Source organism: Acanthaster planci, linkage group LG09, assembly GCF_054643075.1.
Source record: "Acanthaster planci isolate LZ-2023a linkage group LG09, COTS_SCS, whole genome shotgun sequence".
Classification (NCBI taxonomy): Eukaryota; Metazoa; Echinodermata; class Asteroidea; order Valvatida; family Acanthasteridae; genus Acanthaster; species Acanthaster planci.
This window is the reverse complement of record NC_141785.1, coordinates 2,201,377-2,220,462: the sequence shown is the minus strand read 5'-3', so window position 1 is coordinate 2,220,462 and position 19,086 is coordinate 2,201,377. Positions and strand designations below refer to the sequence as shown.

The window sequence follows — 19,086 nt, the reverse complement described above, 5'->3', positions numbered from 1 at the left end:
ACCTGGAGGAGAAAAACAATGGACTGCCAACTCCAGCGGGCGCACGTCGTTCTTGCGTCAACCGGAAGTGCTGAAGTTACCAGCACAGACAACTTCCGTGTTGCTGTCGTCCGTATGTTAAATTGTGCCGCGTGCACATAGTGTTGATCTTTCCTCCTAAAAATGGCATACATTTCCAGGAAATAATTGAGCAGTTGTTGGAAGCAGTGCCTAAAGACACAAATAGTTGGTTGAGTTTCTATGGTATACTGAAGGGGCCAGATCCAGCCCAAAAAAAGCGAAAAGACGAGGCGGAACAGAACACGAGCGACAAGAATGGAGGCAACACAATGCCTTGTGAGGAATTGTAAAGATCTGAAAATAGCGTTGTTTTATGGGCGAGTTCACAAAATTTGAATATTAGTGCATTAGGGTTTCAAGACCAAAGTCTGATTTCTTCTTCAGCTTAGTTGAAACATCGTCAGCCTATCATTTAGAAGTCATTTTAGTGCCAAAGAGTGTGGTGATAATATTAACATAATTAATAAAAACTACAAACAACGTAAAAAATGAATAAGAAAAATGACTTGGTTTGCTTGTGGTCTGGTGCAGTATCCTTTTTCACTTCATTGTCATTCTCCTTATATTTCATTTTGTGGTGCCACAGTAGCCTTCCCACAGAATTTCTGCCCACATCGTTAGTTAATAATCCTGGTCCTGGTAAGTACAATGAGATGGCTGGTTGAGTTGGTTGTTGACTTGAGTTTTCCTGTGTTAAATATTTGAAATTTGATTTCTTAAATGGGAATTTTAACAAGTTTCGTTTTTTATGGTGGAGTCATTTTCAAGCATTTTCTTGTGTATGGATGTTTTATCCATATTGCACTGCAATGCACGCTTTCTGTTGATGTTCACATGTAAACCCCTCATGTTAACCCCTCTGTAAATGTTTGTTGAGTAGTAACCAGAATTTTAGGCATGCTATATGCTATATCTATTCAAAAACCATAAAAACAGATTTAAACTCTTGTTTAAAAGTAAGTCTTGGCCAGATACCATATCTTAGGTTCATGTTATCAAATTGGGCTGATCCAACCAAGCAGATCTGAACCCTTTTATTTTACTTATTTTTTTAGTGTAGTTTAGAACCATTTTTGCAAAGTTTTATATTTTTCTGTAAATTATGAATAAAATGTTACTAAGTTAACATCTTTTGAATTACCTTAATTATGTACATTCCATCTCACTAACTGGAATATGTTTTTTTTGGTGACCATTTGATTGTAACAGTTCAGAATGTTGCCACACCTACAAAACTGCCATTTGAAATGAAAAAAAAATGCAAGTGGAATACGTTCTTGTATATGAAAAAAGAAAGTTGGGTTTGAACCCCATTCAAGCGAGCTTTTCTTCACTCATACTTTGTTGAATCTCACTCCTTTAGGTTGTGCAAGCATCACCTGCACCATCCCCTGAATTGGTGGCTCCCATGAACTTGAACAATGTGAGAAGGGAAGCCATAATGTTGAGGACACAATAGCTACTGACAGCAGACTGCAACTTGCAAGGAGTACATTGACTGATCTTATCAGCAACTTGTAACACCCATAAGGACCATAAAACATTTGCAGACCAAATGCTTCAACCACTATGCACCCATGCACACTGGCAGGTGCACTTAACACAATCATATGAAATCTAAATTTGGAGGATTCCATAAATAGTGGGGAGAACTACATGTATATGGTAGCTTCAAATAGCTCCAGTTTTGTTTACAAATACTGAATATTAAAATTCTTCTTGACATACGGGTGGTATTTCTTAGTGCTACTGTAGCATAAAAATCGCTGATTGCAAATATATGGGATTAGAAAAAAATTTCACATATAAGATGGACACTTTATCCCTGTCTCAATTTCATGGAATGACACTCGTTAGTCAGTGGCATCTCCAATGAACTGTATAACAGTCTTATGTACTGAGTACGGGCTTTTGTTACAAGGCTCAGTTCCCCTTGTCCAAGTTTGGAGACCCCGGCCATGCATATAAAGCATACGTGTCTGGATCCAGAATCTCTGGCAGGAAGTGGTTAATCACTGATATTGATGCCAGAGTCCAAAATTCAAGTATCATGATGACTAGGACACATTACACATTTCAAATGTGTCACATAATTTTGTACATGAATACCTGCAGATTTAAGAACTCTGCTCTATTCCACATCATTGGGGAGACCACTGTCCTCGGTTATGCCACCCACATGAAAGCCTTTTATCAATATGGACAAATTCAACTAAAAACAAAAAAGGCGTCATACAGTATGCTTTGATGAAACCTCAATTTTATTTGAAAAATTGACAGAGACAGCTTTAAAACTTGCATATATATAATAAATGAGGTGCTTGAAATAATACAATGTATGTGTACATTGTAAATCTATTTCTTTACATTTTGTGATTCGTAATTTTGGGGATTTGGTCGAATTACAAACCAATTTGAGTAATATTCAGAAGTACTTACTTGCTCCTCTGGCCAAGGGAAGTCAGAAACTTGTCAGTAATCTGCCTGAAAATTTCTCAAGCTGACGCAGCTTGTCACTTTTTTCCCCCAAACAATTCTGACTGCTTATAAAAATCCTATTACATACATTTTGTGAAGCATGACATATTTGCGTACAAAGTCATTGGGGAAATTATGCTATGGGCCTTCATGTTTCCCACACATTTTTCTAATATAAAACAATGTCCCTTGAAATTTAAGTTTAAATCTTGTAGAAAAACACAAATTTGCACATAAGCCTAGCATTGTTAAAAGACTTGAATCTGAACAGGGGGAACATGTACTATTTTTCCCCTCGAAAAATTCGAAAACCCCACCAGATGAGTATTTGTAACGCTGAAAATTGCTTTACAAGTCAGAAAAAAAAGGTTTTGCTGGGTTAACCCAACCAAACCTGGCTGTCGGTGAGAGCTAACATCATTGCTCAATCATGTTTGCAGATTGGCATGATTGGTGCATGAGAAAAAATACATGCACAGCTTTCCCTGTCTAAAAGGCTCACAAATTGTCAATAATTCTCACATCAGTGTTACGTGCGACTAATTCCAAAGAACCAAAATGAAGTAGGGCACGACAGAGATGAACATGACTGTAGAGAAAAGGAAACCAGCAACTATATTTACAGAAATTTATTCAGTTTACATACCAAAAATAATAATAATTATAGCAATTTAAATCAAGGTTACTATTTGTTTATAAAATTAAATAATAACTTATAGGTTGTTGTTGAGGACTTGATTGGGTGCGCGCTGTCAAGTTGACTGTCGGTGTTCTGTTGCAGAGGGACAACTCAGGCACAGCTGGCTGAAGCACTGGCTAGTGCACCCGGTTGGCCTGATTCAGGCCATCTGGGTTGAGCCTCAGAACCGGTCTGGTCCTAGGCCATGTAGGAAGAGCCTCAGAACTGGTCTGGTCCCAAGCCATCTAGGAAGAGCCTCAGAACTGGTCCAGTCTTAGGCCATCTAGGAAGAGCCTCAGGACCGGTCTGGTCCTAGGCCATCTAGGAAGAGCCTCAGAACCGGTCTAGTCCCAGGCCATCTAGGAAGAGCCGCAAAACGGGTTGGTTTGGGCCATCAGCTTGAAGGAGAGAGGGCCAATTGGACATTGGCTGGAGTGATGAAGGTTGGCAACACCCATCAGTTGAAAAAAGAACAGAGCCCCTGGCTGAAGGGTGGCTGTGGTGTGATGAGTGCACCCAAGCATGGTACAACCCACTTCTTAAATACATGTGCACCCAGAAAATAATAAAAGGGCCATTACATGACCGGTCGGCCCACTGGGTAACATCTTAACAAAAGAATACTGGGTACAAAACACAATACATAGGGTCTGCTGCAGAACAGTTTAGACTTTAAAATACCACAAATGTCTAAAGAAAGAGTTAAATAAAAAAAAAACTGCAGGCGAATTATAAAGGAAGAAATGTCCCATCTGTAACATCAGTTTACTCATAATTATCACAATATCACAACATGCTTGTATGCTGTCTATCTCGTCCATTTTGTGATTTTTTTCACGAAAAAGAAAAAGTTCCGAAGCAAAATTACGAGCGCAGCGCCAGTTGCTATTGTTAATCGCACGTGAACAATGCTTCAAAAGTCAACTGGAAGTTTCCTGTGCCGGCAACTCCAGAGCTTACGGCTGACGGAACATGTTTACACGCAATGCGTGGTGCGCCTACCGAAGTTGGCAGTCCACTGTTTTTTTTTCCTTGAGGTCTATGAAGGAGCCTGCATGTAGCTGAAAGGAATATTGCTGTTAGATGAAAGGAAGTACGTGGGGTCAAAATCCAGAGTGTCATTGCCGTTTTGTGGAAGATGTGGATCAATGAAGAGATCGGGTTCATCCAAGAGCCATGATCTAAAAATACATAACTTTAAATGACGTCATTGTTTCATTAGGTGATGTATGCACAGTCTAGCTAGTCCAAGTATTAACTTGGACTCTAGGAATTGCCTTTTTAACACTTTGACACGGTCAGGTGATTGTAGGGTCCAAGTACCCTCCATAGGCTTTTCCTACAGGTACCTTTGATTTATTTCACTCAAAATAGCTTGCACATTGTTGAAACCCGAATCAAAATCCTCAGAATTCACTTCCCAAACAGTACGACAATATATGAGCTATTTTGAGTGAAATCAATTAACCTAACCTTGTTGGACCTACATGGACATTTGTAACCTTTCCCAATCACACAAACTTCAACACCTTGGAAAAACACTCTTACCTCACAGTACTTTACCCGATCGCAGACTTCAACAGTACTCTTGCTGCAACAGTACCCAATCACACAAACCTCAACAGGTCTTTACTTGTGTGATCTTGTTTGATTGGGTACAGCAGGCCTACTGCACAGTACAGAGAGTATGGACAGGCAGTATCTATTCAAGCGAACTCACACACCACCATTCTACATATCCATACCCAACTGCCTGACTGCTGGGATCATTGTGGTCAGAAACAAGGAAGATTGTCCTTGTTATGGTAATTATTTGATAATATTACATATTACTTACTTACCATTTCAATGGAAAGCTTTCCATCATTACATAATCTTTAAAAATACAGCACTCATTTGAAATTCTTGATGGTAAAAAGTGATGCTAAAAAGTGAAAGTGCCACAGCACCCATTCAGTCAAAATTCAACAGGGTAAGAGCAGGCCGACAGTACACATTTACACAAAAGTAAACACCAGGTAGTAAATTACCAGTACCCAATGCTACAAACTCGCACACTTTACCATGTTTACTGGTGTTGAATTCTGTGTGGTTAGGGAAGGTTAGGGTTAATGGAAGGAAAAGCCTACGAAGGCTTCTTGGATTCCACTACCACCTGACCATGTCCAAATGCTAAAAAAGTAATTCGGAGAGTCCAAACTTCGTGGACTACAGTCTAGTGGCATCGCTAGATTGAGCCCTGGTCCCTGACCTGAACTGACTTTGGATGATTTTCTGAAAATGTCATGGTGTAGCCTAAGAGATTGGGAGCTCCTCGATTTACAACAACCTGACATTATTAGTCCTCACATTTATACAAAAGTCATTGCAAGTGGTTATTGCCAAGAATTATTCTTTATCAAATTACGACTCAGGATATACATGTACAGTATTCAGATTACGGAATTTTTTTTTCTAAAATGTTTACATTAAAGTCAAGAATTATTTTCTGATCTCTGAAAGTCAAATTCTGCTTTCTTCCGCTTTCTAAATTTTGTGTACAAAAACTGTATGTGACTGTACATGCATGTACATGTACGTACTGTAGGCCTGCATTTACCGTACATCTACAGGTATCTTTGGCATAATAATTCATGTAGGGCCTACACGCACCATGTCACTGTGATGATGTGATCTTGGACTGGTTCCCGTCCCTATTGATTTATTCATAAGCAGTGACACGTCTGGACCCTATGTAGGGAACAGGGACCTGTGTGATCTCCGCAGTGCGGAGCCAAAGGAAATCAATACCGAATTCTGCGATATCGCAAAGGAAAAACAGTAACCAAATGTTACTTTCAAAGTGAGTTAAACAGTGAAAATGACTTGTCATTCCTAATTTGGGTTCACATTTATTGGATTAATTGTGCAGAAATGATCAAAAACATTTATTTATTATTTTTTTACGAAAATTGCATTTTCCGATTTACCCCCAAATCTGCGGTTTTGCAGATTTTCCGCAAAGCGGAAAATTCTTGACTTTAGTTTACATCCACTGTAAACTCGCACTCTCTCACCCACATCTCCTCTAAGTAAGGGGAAAGTGTAGCAGTGTACTTGAACATACGTCATTACATGTATTAACTGTCCAGTTGTGCACTCCATATTTATGCATAGTCAAATGCATTATGGGAAAAGCCATGCTGTGGTTGGCAAGATGGCTCCTGTGGCCTGATCGCACATTTCTGCATAAACCTAATTGTCTGTTTGTATTTGTTTATTACCAAATTGTCACCCATAACGCATAATGCCATAACGCATAATCCTGTTACACCATATGTGAAGAAACCATATTAATTATTACTAGGCCTAGTATTAGAATCTCTGATTCTCACTTAGGCTAATCCATAGACAGACACATTAGAGTTTAAGGTCAGTTTTAGAGGTGAATTGGGAGGATTTTGATTTGGGGTACCAGCTATTTTGAGTGAAATGAATTAATGGAAACAAAAGCCTATGGAAGGTACTAGGACCCTACTATCGCCTGACCAAGTCAAAATGTTAAAAAAGGAAGTTTGTAGGGTCCAAGTTACTCTTAAAAAGCCTTAACATGCATTCAACATGACTAAGCCTCAGCATGCTACAGTACAGTAGGCCTAAGCTTGCTGAGTCACGTTGTAAGTATTGACAGACATTGACAGAAAAGATGTTTTAGGCTACATTTCTGAAAAATTCTAAACTCACTTTCTGTACAACTTGTGAGCTTAAGTACATCTTCTGGTGTGACGATATCTTTTTGCAGTAGTTCTTCTTCTGATACCTCTGCACTCGCGCTGGTCGCCTTCTTTGCTTTCGCTTGTCGGTGCAGGAACCCACCACCTTTCTTTTTACCTGCATTACCACCACTGGTAGGGGGCACATCTGGAGTACTCATGACTTCAAACTGAACCGTTTCTACAGCATTAAATGTTCTACACCGTATGACTAAAGACTAAAGTCCTTCGTTTTGGTCTTCAGGTTCAACGTTCCGGCGATATGCCTGCACACTTAGCACGTTACTTTAGAATTACGGTTTTAGTTGGTTTCCTATCATTCAAACAATGAGGGACAGGGTACCCGCCAACAGGGCTTTTTCGCAGTCTAATTGTCCACGAAATATGAATCGTTCGAAATATGAACTCGGTAATAAAAGCGCTTGTAATGAAACACCAAAAGTGAGTTTATTACGTATACATCAGCCTCATTTTCCTAATTTTTGTCCTCTCTCCGTGACCTCTCATTATTCCTAGCTTATTTTTTTACTTAGTACATTCTGCGACTTATTAATCTCATCCGGTTCTTTTTTTTCTGCAGGTTCAATGTGCTTTGCAAAACCATCTAACAATGAGCAGGTTAGCATGGAGACGGTACACTTGACGGAACGCGCACGCCTGAACCGTACCGTACTATATACTGTATATGTACAGTACATGGACATTACATGTACATGTAGAGCTACGGTACCGCGTTTATGCACCACGATTATCTGGCGAGTGAGCGAGACACGAAGTTGGTCAGTTTGAAACACAAGGTTAAACGCCTTTTAAAAAGGAATTGTATCTAAATAGCAAGAGTGTATACATTTTCATTAACAGCAGAAGCAAGAATTGTCATTGCTCATCGAATGGGATCAAGAGAGGGCGCTTTTTATGTGGCGACAAGACAAATCTATCTTGCAGGGTGTACTCCAAAAGAAAGTATACAGTCAGAAAATTAACTGCAAAGTAAAAATGTGAACATTTTTGTTCGTTGGAGTACCTTGGAAGGTTTCTTTCAACTTCGTCTCTTTCCACCTACAAATCCCCACAAAGCTATTGGTTGCACAAGTGATGAGAATGGCAACTTGGTGTTCATTTGTAATTGATTCCACTGCATACCACTGGACGAAAAACATTTGCATCGTACAGGACTGTTCCCTTCATGTTAAGATGGAAAGAGATCGCCGTGCTACGGAGCTTGGGAGGGCAGCCAATCTTCTCTAGGAGTTGGAATAGACCCTTCCTGGGGCCTAACGCCTTCTTGATACCACTGTACATGCCGCGGATGTTGCCAGACTCAGCACTTCGCTGGATTCCTTCACACAGCTGCTGCCAATAGTCATTTGCACACTTTCTGGCTATGCGTTGTGTAGTACTCTGCACGATTCTTAGCGCTGCAAAAGTCTGTCTGGTCGGGCGTCTCATGTGACGTAGGAAAGCTTCACGTTTGGCCTCGATGGCAGGTTCCATCCTTGGTAAATTTGTGTTGAACTAGTCCTGGCTGGGCCTTTCCTTCTTGCCAAATATGGACCTGGCTGTCTTGCAGATGGCTTCTCTTGTTGCATTCCACTTTGTTGTGGCTTCATGCTCTGGGGGGCCCTAAAGAGATTGATCCAGGGTGGACACGTACTCTACCACCTTAGCTGGAACCGTGACCTACGCGGTGTTGATGAGAGGACAACCTTTGTGCTTTGAGCAGTGCAGATTACGTGATTGTAAGCGTATTTTGCTGCACATAAGAGCGTGGTCAGTGTCGCAGTCTGCACTATGGTAGCTTCTAGTGACAAGTACGCTATTGAGAGCAGAGCGCTTGATGATGATTAAATCAAGTTGGTGCCAACGATTAGACCTATGATGTTTCCAGGACACTTTGTGCGACGGCCTGCACTCAAAGAATGTGCTTGTAATGCAGAGGCCGTGGTAGCAGCATACTTCCATTGGCCTCTGATCGTTCTCATTTGTCTTCCCAGTGCCGTGGTGCCCGAGGCTAGTAGGCCGTGCCTCATGATCCGCGCCACCCGGGCATTGAAATCACCGAGGAGAAATAAGGACTCATCTTTTGAAGAACCTTTGATCAGAGCATCAAGTTGCCCATAACACTGATCCTTTGTTTCTTCTGATGAGGTTAACAGGGCCTCGAGCAGTGCTGAGACAGATGGAGAGCAGACGCTCGGTGCCTGCAGAAGGGGGCTCTACCGAAGCTAGAAGGGTGTTCCTGATGGCAAAGCCAACTCCATGCTGGCGGGGATCCTTGCGTTCTCTACCCTTCCAGAAAAAAAGTATAGGTCTCCTCTTTAAGGGAGCCACTAGAGCGGAGCCTGGTTTCTTGAAGGTCAGCTATGCTGATGTTGAGTCTGGAAAGCTCTCTGTCGATGATAGCTGTTTTCCTGGTGTCATCCACTTGCAAGTCGAATAACGGGAGACTTTTTTGTTTTCTTGATATGTTTGCCTGGTGCGAAGTTTACCGTCTACTTGACATGTCTGAGGTGTACATTAAGCTTTAGGCACCCACTAAAGCAGGCAGACGTTAGCGAGCCAACACCTTATTGACCGGAGGATGCCCGCCTTGAGGCGGGCGGTAGTCGGCCAGTGGAACACGATTGTCCCTCCCACCGTCGAAACTGACCCGTGGCGCCCCATTCCATACGCCAATTGGGAAGGACTTTAACCCGTAAACTGTCAGCTTCTGTGTTGTTTCCTCACTCAGAAACAAGGCTGGAATAGCCTCTTCAGGGCGCAAGCCTGGGCAAAAATATGGAGATCCTGGGTTGCCCAAACGTCAAGATCCCCCTCTCCGCCTTGCTGATGGGACCCAAAGGAATGTTGAACATGACGTTTGGCACCAGCTCGGAGCCAACACGTGAGAGATTTAGGAGACAGAGATTTAGGCAACGCATTAAACACAAAATACAACTATGGTGTTCTATAGCCACCAACGACTCCGTCACTGTGGTACACGTACCTGGTGTCGCGTTGTGCCGTCGTGTTGTGGTGTATCTTGATGCCGCCGCGTCATGCCGTCCCGTCTTGCCGTTGTATCGTGCCGTCATGACATCGCGTCTTGCAGTCGTAGCGTCATGCCATCGCGTCGCCTCTTATGGTGTGGCTTTTATATAGTGTGTGTTAGGCTGTCGCATCCTGCCATCGTGCTGTCATGTCCTAATGTCTTGCCGTCGTGTCATATCATCGCACCATGGCGTTGTGCTGTCGCGTCGTGTCGTCCGTCATATCGTGCCGCCGTGCCTTACTGTTTCTAAAAATGGCTGATGATTACTAAGGCGCGCGTATGTCACAGGTCCTGGAAAAAATAATGTGCGTACATAGGGTTTGCACAATACCAAATACGTGCCCATAGAAAACAGTGCAAAATCAGACTAAAATAGCGCCGCCTCCGTTTTTTCACTGAAAATTCAACATTATGGCCAAGAAGATCACTTTTCATTACAATGTTATGGGGGTTAGCCACGTGATTTTTTGTTTACCTTTCCCCGAAGATACCTCCCAAATATAGCAAAACTATGCCCTCAGTTCTGAATGTGGCCGCCCGCCTCTATCCAAAATAGGCCTGCAATTTGAGGCTTTTTGTGAAAGAATTATCCCGAACTGGACACTGCCAGTCCCACATTCGCGATTTACAGAAAAATTTCTATGATCCCTCCTGATTATGACATGTCTTATTGTAAAAACTCCGTAGGACCACAAAATATGAATGAGCTTGCGCCCAGAAATATTACACAACTAAGTGGAATTCACCAATGGGCCTACAAGACTTGATCATGAAAAATGGTATCTCTTTGTTTCGAACTTAATCCCGTCTCTAAGGGCGCCATCTATTTCAACGCGCCACCTATTTCGTCGTGCAACGGCACGACGTCAAGGGGCGACGGGACTGCATGACGCGACGGCACAACAAGACAATACGACGCAACGGCTAGACACCAGGACGCGACGCTAGGCCACAACGACACGATGTAAGCATTAAACACGGGATAAAATTATTGAGAAAAGAGGCGACGCCACAACGCGATGGCACAAAGCGACAGAGCTATCGTAGCGTCGCGTCGTGGCGTCGGGACGACGCGACGAAATTTGGCGGCTATAAAACACCATACGGAGTCTCAAAACCTTTCGTTGGAAAGGAATTTTGCACGATGCAATTTCGCTGTAACAAATTTTCTCCTACATTTTCGCTCAGTGGGATCAAACGTTTCGGAACAACGAGAGTTGACTGTACACAGACAAATACTGTAGTAGTGTTGCCCGTCACACAATGACAAACACAACAACCATGCACCGAGTCCCCCTTAATGTGCACATTTACTTTTACATTAATTTTGCCATGATCTCAAGTTCACTTCTCGGTTATGGTAATCTGATAACATTGAAGGAACACTTTCCCAGTATGTAACAATGTTGAGATTTTGTGAACAGGTTTCAAGAAAAGTGTAGTAGTCAATGAGTCAAACACCAGATGTTCACCAAGGCCAGTTGACCCATTGATAAAACTTGGTTAGCTACTTGGAATGTGGGGGCGGAGGCCAATGCACCCACAACTTTCCTTATTTCATGGAATAATATTTCTTTGAAATGAAGGAGTGGAACTTTGTTAAGAAATTGATATAATTCATGAGTTTACATCATTTGATTTTATTCTGAGTGGTCAATGGAATTAGTCATCAATTTAGAGCAGGTCGATGTAACCTTACCGCAAAATTTGTGACTTATATCCAGTAACTGAAAGTGTGTTGAGAAACCGAGCTGGAACTTTACGAGTATAGAGCTAAAGTCTGATGAGACCAGCTTCGATGCTTTGAGCCTGGGAAGTGATGTTGAGAAAATACTTCATTTGTGAAGTATTTTGCTGCGGTGAAATACTTGTTAGCAAACAGGAGGATTTTCCACACCAACTCCCTGTTTGACTGTGAGGAGCTTTGCATGTCGAGTCGAGGTTGTTAAACAGTATCAAAGCTGTAATCAAAACAAAATTTCATTTCAAATGTCCAGTCCCCTCCACACACATTCATTTCATCTATTGAAAACATACAACAGACAACAGGAATGAGAAAGTCGTTTCCTGAAAGCTGTGAATGGAACAAAAAGCACACCATGCATTGAACCAATTTTTCAGGGTTTTATCGCGCATCTTTGCATCGAAGCCCTATGTTGGGGATTGGCTGTGATAAGTATTTTTCTGATTGGTTTCAACTATAAACATTTTTCTGATTGGGCTCAACACATTTTTAATGCGATGCAGGGACGGATCTAGCTTTCAGGAAACGAAGGGGGCTGACAGACGTACTGAATAAGGGAAGCCCTGCTAAGGGGATCCACCGGTACTCGATGTAATTGTTCAACTATAGATGAATAGATGATGACGCAATCCTCATCCAGTATTTTTTTATTTTTGTTTGTTGGGGTTTTGGGTGGGGTGTTTGTTTGTTTGTTGGGGGTTGGGGTTGTTTGTTGGGTTGATTGTTGGGTTGTTTGTTTGGCTGGCTGGCTGGTTGGGTAGCCCTACTCATTTTCAGTCCTCTCACTGGTAATTCCATTTAGTCCGGTCTGAACGGGGGATTGCAACCCCAACCCCCTCTCGATATCTGCCTCTGCAATCAATCTGCTTTCAAGTGACTCCATAACCCTAACGGAGCTAGGTCAGATTCTGCCACTCCCCACATTTACCTCCTGTATCGCCGACACACATTTTTTTCACGAGCCGAGCGTATGCAAGTTTTCAGTAACTGTTTTTGTGGTCATTTTGCTATCAATTTTATTGAAAACGAACATACCGTTCTTGCGAAGCGCCCATTTTTCCGAGACAGGTCAGCTAAAATGTATACTTTTGCACTGCCGTGCATGGGTTGCCACGTCTGGCCTTCAATGTAACAGGACCTTAACAACAAACCGTATATCAAATTGAGTTGAAACTGCACATAATTATGTAATGATAAGGAGTGCCTTGACATGCACGCCAAGTTTTATGGAAATCAAGCATGGGACAGTCGTGTTTTTTTTTGGGGGGGGGGTTGTTGAATCTCCCAGCTGCACACGTGAGATGGTCCAAAATAACCTGGCTCTTGTAGGGTTCAGTTTTGAGCTCACGGCCCTGCTAAGACCTCAGGCCTAGCTGCCCAACCCTGTGACGCGAGTTTCACCATCATCACACTGATTAAACGGATTTCCAATTCCCAAACCTTATGTTAAAAACCCTTCCTTACTTAGCCGCACAAAACCAAAGGTATCACTCCATGAACCAGTAACAATTCAGTGGCACATTTAATTTCACATTAAATTGAAAACCTTGCAAGCGAAATCTACCACGCAAAACCAATAACCAGTCTTAAAAAAACAGCGACAATCCCAATTTTTAATTATTATCAGCAATAATGCTTGAGACTGAATTGAGATTCAGATTTACAGAAATCGTCAGATCTCACCCATAACAGTTTTCACAAATTCCTCAGTCCAAAACTGGGTTACTAAACACCCAGAACATCTTATGTTGCACACTTTGTGAATTCGACAAAACATTAGGCCTAATGGGCCCTGTCCTATAAGCCTTACTCCATGACGGTATCAAGAAAACTAAAAAGTGGAATGAAGTGACAACATTTTTTTCATCCCAACCACTGTGTTGTGTCAAACCCTTTAAAAACTAGAATCTCCCAGTTATTGCAATTTGATTTTATAGTGTAGATTCAATTGGACTACCAAGGTATCCACCAAGTTGAGCAGAAGCACCCCATCATCGCTTGAAAAAGAGCCACAGTAGTGACGCGCACGCCACGCACACGTCTTAAGAATCTAATATCAAATAAGTGCTGGTACTCAGTTACCGAAAGCTCGGCAATCAGAGCACTGATTTGATATATTCGTGTCGATATTCTGATCACGGTGCTACGTAGCCCTTCCACATTTCGCACACACTTCGTGGTCGTTTGTGAACCAGCGAGTTCAGACCAAGGGTGCAATCCCGTAAATAGGCCAGAAATCTGTCCGCCGAGCTTATTAATAGAAGTTATAGACACTTAAGATTTTGTATATAAAGTATGATTGAAGAAATATGGCACTGAACCTCTGGCCTGGACTCGGGGCTCTAATTCTGAGTAATTTGGATGCAATTGGGTCCGAAAGAGGCTTTATTTAGTCGTTTTGCCGAGGGATTTATTTCAAAATGGCTACTTTCCTCAGCTGGGGAATGATCCTTCGTTATGGGGGTGGTCTGCTTTGGGTGAGAATGTCTCAAAAAATCACTGGTCAACCTACCAAAAATTGAAAGGAAAATTAAAGATGACATGTTGATCATCACTTTCTGTGTGGCCTGATCACTGCGACAGTTGTATTTTAAAAAAGAATATTTTTGAAGTATAGGGATTTTATCACTGTTGTCTGTGGGAATTTACTTACTTGGGTGCACCTTCAAAGGAAAGAAAAATTGCGTCCTCTAGTTGGTCTCGCTTGGGGCTCATAGGCATGCCCAGCGTATGCCTGTGTATGTTGTGGACACAGTTGGGACGGGGGGACAGTACGTTCACTTTTACGTTCAAGACGTACACGACAGTTGGTCCATGTATAATTGCATATCATAAGTCTCTCCTCTACAAACTTGGCTGACCTTTTTAACAGAGAGAAATGAACTTTGCATTTCTTTTGAGCCATGTGTTTTTAGGTTGCCATGGTTCTTGACGTCTTTTGATAATACATGTACATGCGGAAATTATGGATTTTGTAGCGCAAAAGCGTGCTTACAGCGAGTTAGGGGTGCAGATCACTAATTAAAGTGAGAATTTATATGCGTTTATATGTCTGTGGATAGGATGCAGTTCACTAATAGAATCTGAAAGTTGACTCCTAATGGTGCGCCTTGGATAGGAAAAATTACTTCCAAAATTTTTAGAATTTGTAATGTTTTTCTCGTTCAGCTACTTCTTAAAAAATCCATCTCGAAAAAGGGTCTTTGGAAAATATTTGCTAGTATATCAAAATTATTTATAGAAACTGAAAAAATCACCTGACCTAAAAGAGAAATATCCCGCCCAAAATTAACCCATCACTTCTGAAAATCTAAAATACATAAAGAACAGTGCAACAGTCTCGTACACAGATGAATATTTACGGTTTGAAATTTTATGGTGGTCCGTTGGTGAAAACTGAAATAAAAACAGATCAACATATTTTATACAGTCTTATAATTTATAAGCTATAAACTTAAAGGAATATTCTACTTCAATTACGAAAGACTCTAATCGTTTATCTAACCTTTGCTGACAACAACTGGTGATGTCAACTCAACAAAATCTGAAACTCATCGACTGCTAGAGGGCTAAAAAAACAGGGAGCTGATCTTAGCAAAAACTTAAACAGTCTCTCATTCTGGGGGCGAAACAATATCCTTTTTTAAAAGATACTTGTGAGGCACTATTAAATCAGTGCTAATGATATGAGTTGTGGCCAGGATCTAGGGGTGCAGACCACTAATTCAAGTGAGGATTTCTGGCCAGCTCATTAGCATTAAAAGTGCCCCCCCCACAGTATCTTTTGAAAAAGGAGATTGTTTGGACCCCAAAGTGGTGAGATTGCGTAAATCGTTGCCGGGATCAACTCCCTGGGTCTTTGAGCTTTCATATGAGAGCAAAATGGCTAAAAACTACGGTTGAAAAATGGTCCTTGGCGTGCATGCTATTGGGCCCTGAACAGTGCTGATTTGACACTGTTTTCAATAAGGCTTGAATTAGTGGATTGTACCCCTAGGAATTCTCCCCCGGATTAGTGGACTGCGCCCCTTAGGAAGATCCTTATGAGTGCAACCTTCAGCTTCAGGGAACCAGACTGCTACACGCTCTATGTCGAGAGCGCTTGCGCATACTCCACGGACTGCAGTTGCGCACTTTGACACCAACGCCATCTTTGAAATTCATAAATAGAGGAAGCCGATCTCACAAAATTTGCTACATGTAAATCGACCGTCATCCTGTGAAACTAACACCTTTTGGTTGAGTGAATCGTGTGTTATTGAAGTTAGGAATTGATCCAGATGGCTGATACTGATAAAATTAACGTTGATAACATTATACATCGATTACTCGAAGGTAAGAAATTGGTCACGAAATCCTTTTTTTTTAATAGGCCTAATTTGGGTTTAGAATTAATTAGGCCCACAAAAAAATTTTACGGGTAGGGGCCAGGGCTGTTTGTTGTTGTAAAGAATGACGGTTCACTCAACAGAAGGAAAACTGCAGTAATTTTACTCCGTTCTTTGAATAATTTCCGGGCATGCCGGGAATAATTACAGGATAGGCCTAGCCCTACCTACCCAACCACTCGAACATAGGACACCCTGGCCCTCATGAGTCGTGCCCCTGAACTAGACATGCTAGACCTGTAATTTAGGAAACAGTGCCCGACGTATACTCCTCTGTCGTATATTGGGCCCTGTCCCGATTCATAGGGATTTCTTTCAAAAAATTTTATTCGGGATATCCAGGGGCATATGGAAACTTGGCCCCACTAGTGTGGCATGAACTCTCAGTCCCGCTCCATCCTTAGCCACACATCCGTATGCGCAATTTCGTGTCGGCATACTGAAAATTTTCGGCGCACCCACTTATTGTGGTGCAATTTCTTTTGTACACAGAGATGATCTTTAGCCTCTCCGCTTTCTTAGGGCCATTTATTGAATGATTTCACTCACGTTGTTCTGGTATTTTCCAGTCTTTTTGCCTTCACCCATTCAATCTCACAGACTTGCTCTCACAGTCGCCATCTTTAAAATATGGTCGTTGAACATTATGTCACTTGACCCCTCATCGTCTCGACGGCTGTTCCATGTCAAGAATCTAAACTGCTGCCAAAGTTTTGGAAGAGCCCCTTGGCACATGTAGTATCTTATCGCTCAGTCCATGTATTAGATATATCTTGACATGGAACAGCCGTCGAGAAGATGAGGGGTCAAGTGACGTAATGTTCCACGATCTTATTTTAAAGATGGTGACTCTGAGAGCTAGATCGACAGGTACTCCCACAGATCTGAAAGAAATTCTTAAGAGATTAAATGTGGGTGCTAACTAGGCAGGCTCTTGTACAGGCTACTATTTAACCACACAAAGGAGTCTGTGTAATGTATAAGTCAGGCCAAAATTCGTCCAGAGTCGGAAAATGGCAACAAAAAGGCAACATTTTCTCCTCCAAACGAGGAAAGGGCTTTTTTTGCAATTAGCAACCTAGAGGATAGTTTACCCTGTCGTGTAAGTAGTGAACATACCAGTCCAATTTCAGTTCATAAAATCAAACGGATGTTTAGTTATGCCCCCGATATCTCAGATAAATTTTTCAGAAGAATCAGGACAGTGCCCAGTATACAATGGAGGAGTATATGTCGGGCCCTGTTCACGGGTCTACCCCTGAACATGCTGAAAACTATTTTGAGAACACAAAGTCACTACTCCGTCATACTCTGTGTGACTTTGAGCCAACAGGGTTTAGGCCTACATGGTGTTGTAACGCTATGGGGTTTTGGAATCAGATTTTTGTGGTGAAATGATTCATCGGTGTAAGAAAGCTGTTAAATCAAATTTCCCCCTGTCAGCAAACCTGATTAATATATACCTCTTAAAAAGTGGGATAACAAGGTTTCAGAGCATGAAACGGAGTATTTTTGAAACAAAATGAGATTTGTGCTTACCAGTTTCTTGCTTCCACTTGTTGACTTTCGCTCCGTTCATGCCGTTCGAGTTTATCAGACAGCGCATGTGTCAAGCTCACTAAAGACCGTGCTTGCTCCGTATCTTGGTTCGACCCAGGGAATAAGATTAAGATATAATCACAAAAATTTGAATCTCAATTCATTTTCACAAAGTATTCCCCTACGTACTGTTGTGACTGTGGTTTATTTTTACCCCTTGACGGCCTGATTTCATTTATGCTTGCTGATCAGTTAAGAACTTTAGAACAGTCCTCAGTCATCCAACAGGTGAAGGATTGAGGAGTGTCAGGGTTAGTGGCCGGGGTCCGGCGTGCAAAATTATGGTTGACGTAACTTGAAATGATTAAAATGAAATTTCCATAAACTTTTATCTTTCATAACTCCTTTGGATATGACTTTGAAATAAAAATACAAACAGAAGTTACCCAGCTCAAATTGTTTAAGGCCCACTAATGATCCCTGCAAATTTTGCAAGGTGTTTATCCCTTTGGACATTGATTGCTTGTTTTCTTTTGATGTTGATAGATGTCTTTAAATATTTTTTAAATTGAGTCTTTGCATTTCAAGTTTATTTCATAAATAATTGTGATTAACATGGCATTATTTGTGTGGGCCCGGCCAGCACCAAGCACCCGGCAGCATTAATTGCAGTGTGCACGGAAAGACGGTTCAGTCCCTGCTTGAGGTCTACCTGTACCCCACAATTTATTATGTACATATTTTAATAGCAGGGACCAAGTTGACCGGGACCGAGTTGACTGGAGACCGAGTTGGCTTTGGACTGAGTTGACTCAAATTCAAATAAAATCACAGATAGTCTGACTGCGTGGTTGGTACAGATGTGTGGTTGGTACGGTAGATGTAAAAGGATGCGTAGAATGACATTCGTCATACATATTATGCTCAGAAAGTGTACAGTACAAATTTTATGCATACTGAGCATAATATACATATGATGCACAGCGTTCCAAACAACTAATGAATGGGTCACAGAGTGGCAACAGTAAACAATTACCTTGCTGTAAAAAAATGACACCACCTGGAAAGATAAAGCCGCAAAAGTTCAGCAATGCGCTTTAACCCTAACAGTACTGGGCATTGTTTGGCTTAGAGTACTCAGTACTACAAAATACTACGTAACACTCTGAGCCTGAAGGACCGAGCGCTACAAATTACTATTTCTGGCTAGGTTTATTCCATTGTTACTCGTACAGAGAACAATGAAACCATGCATTCATAGTGCCACAGCACTGTATGGTACATTGTCTTCTCTATTGTATTTTATGGCTTCAGAGAATAATAATGTCATGTCCTCTTACAAGCGACAGGGCTGAGTACTGCATTTTTCAACTAAGTAGTACTTTGGAGCATTTGGGACTGTTAGGGTTAAGGGA

At 41.7% G+C, this 19,086-nt stretch overlaps 2 protein-coding genes across 2 annotated transcripts in view; one reads left to right on the top strand and one right to left on the bottom strand.

Annotated features, from left to right (window-relative positions):
- LOC110987556 (protein unc-119 homolog B-like) overlaps window positions 1–7,267 on the bottom strand; it is a 46,355-nt gene extending 39,088 nt beyond the window's left edge. The window contains exon 1 of the mRNA XM_022250372.2: window positions 6,941–7,267. Within this exon, the coding sequence (XP_022106064.1) occupies window positions 6,941–7,130 (190 nt within the window). The 5' untranslated portion in view covers window positions 7,131–7,267. The remainder of the gene's footprint in view (window positions 1–6,940) is intronic.
- An 8,610-nt stretch (window positions 7,268–15,877) lies between these two features.
- LOC110987563 (serine/threonine-protein phosphatase PP1-gamma catalytic subunit B) overlaps window positions 15,878–19,086 on the top strand; it is a 50,796-nt gene continuing 47,587 nt past the window's right edge. Inside the window, exon 1 of the mRNA XM_022250383.2 lies at window positions 15,878–16,079. Coding sequence (XP_022106075.1) covers window positions 16,025–16,079 — 55 coding nt within the window. The 5' untranslated portion in view covers window positions 15,878–16,024. The remainder of the gene's footprint in view (window positions 16,080–19,086) is intronic.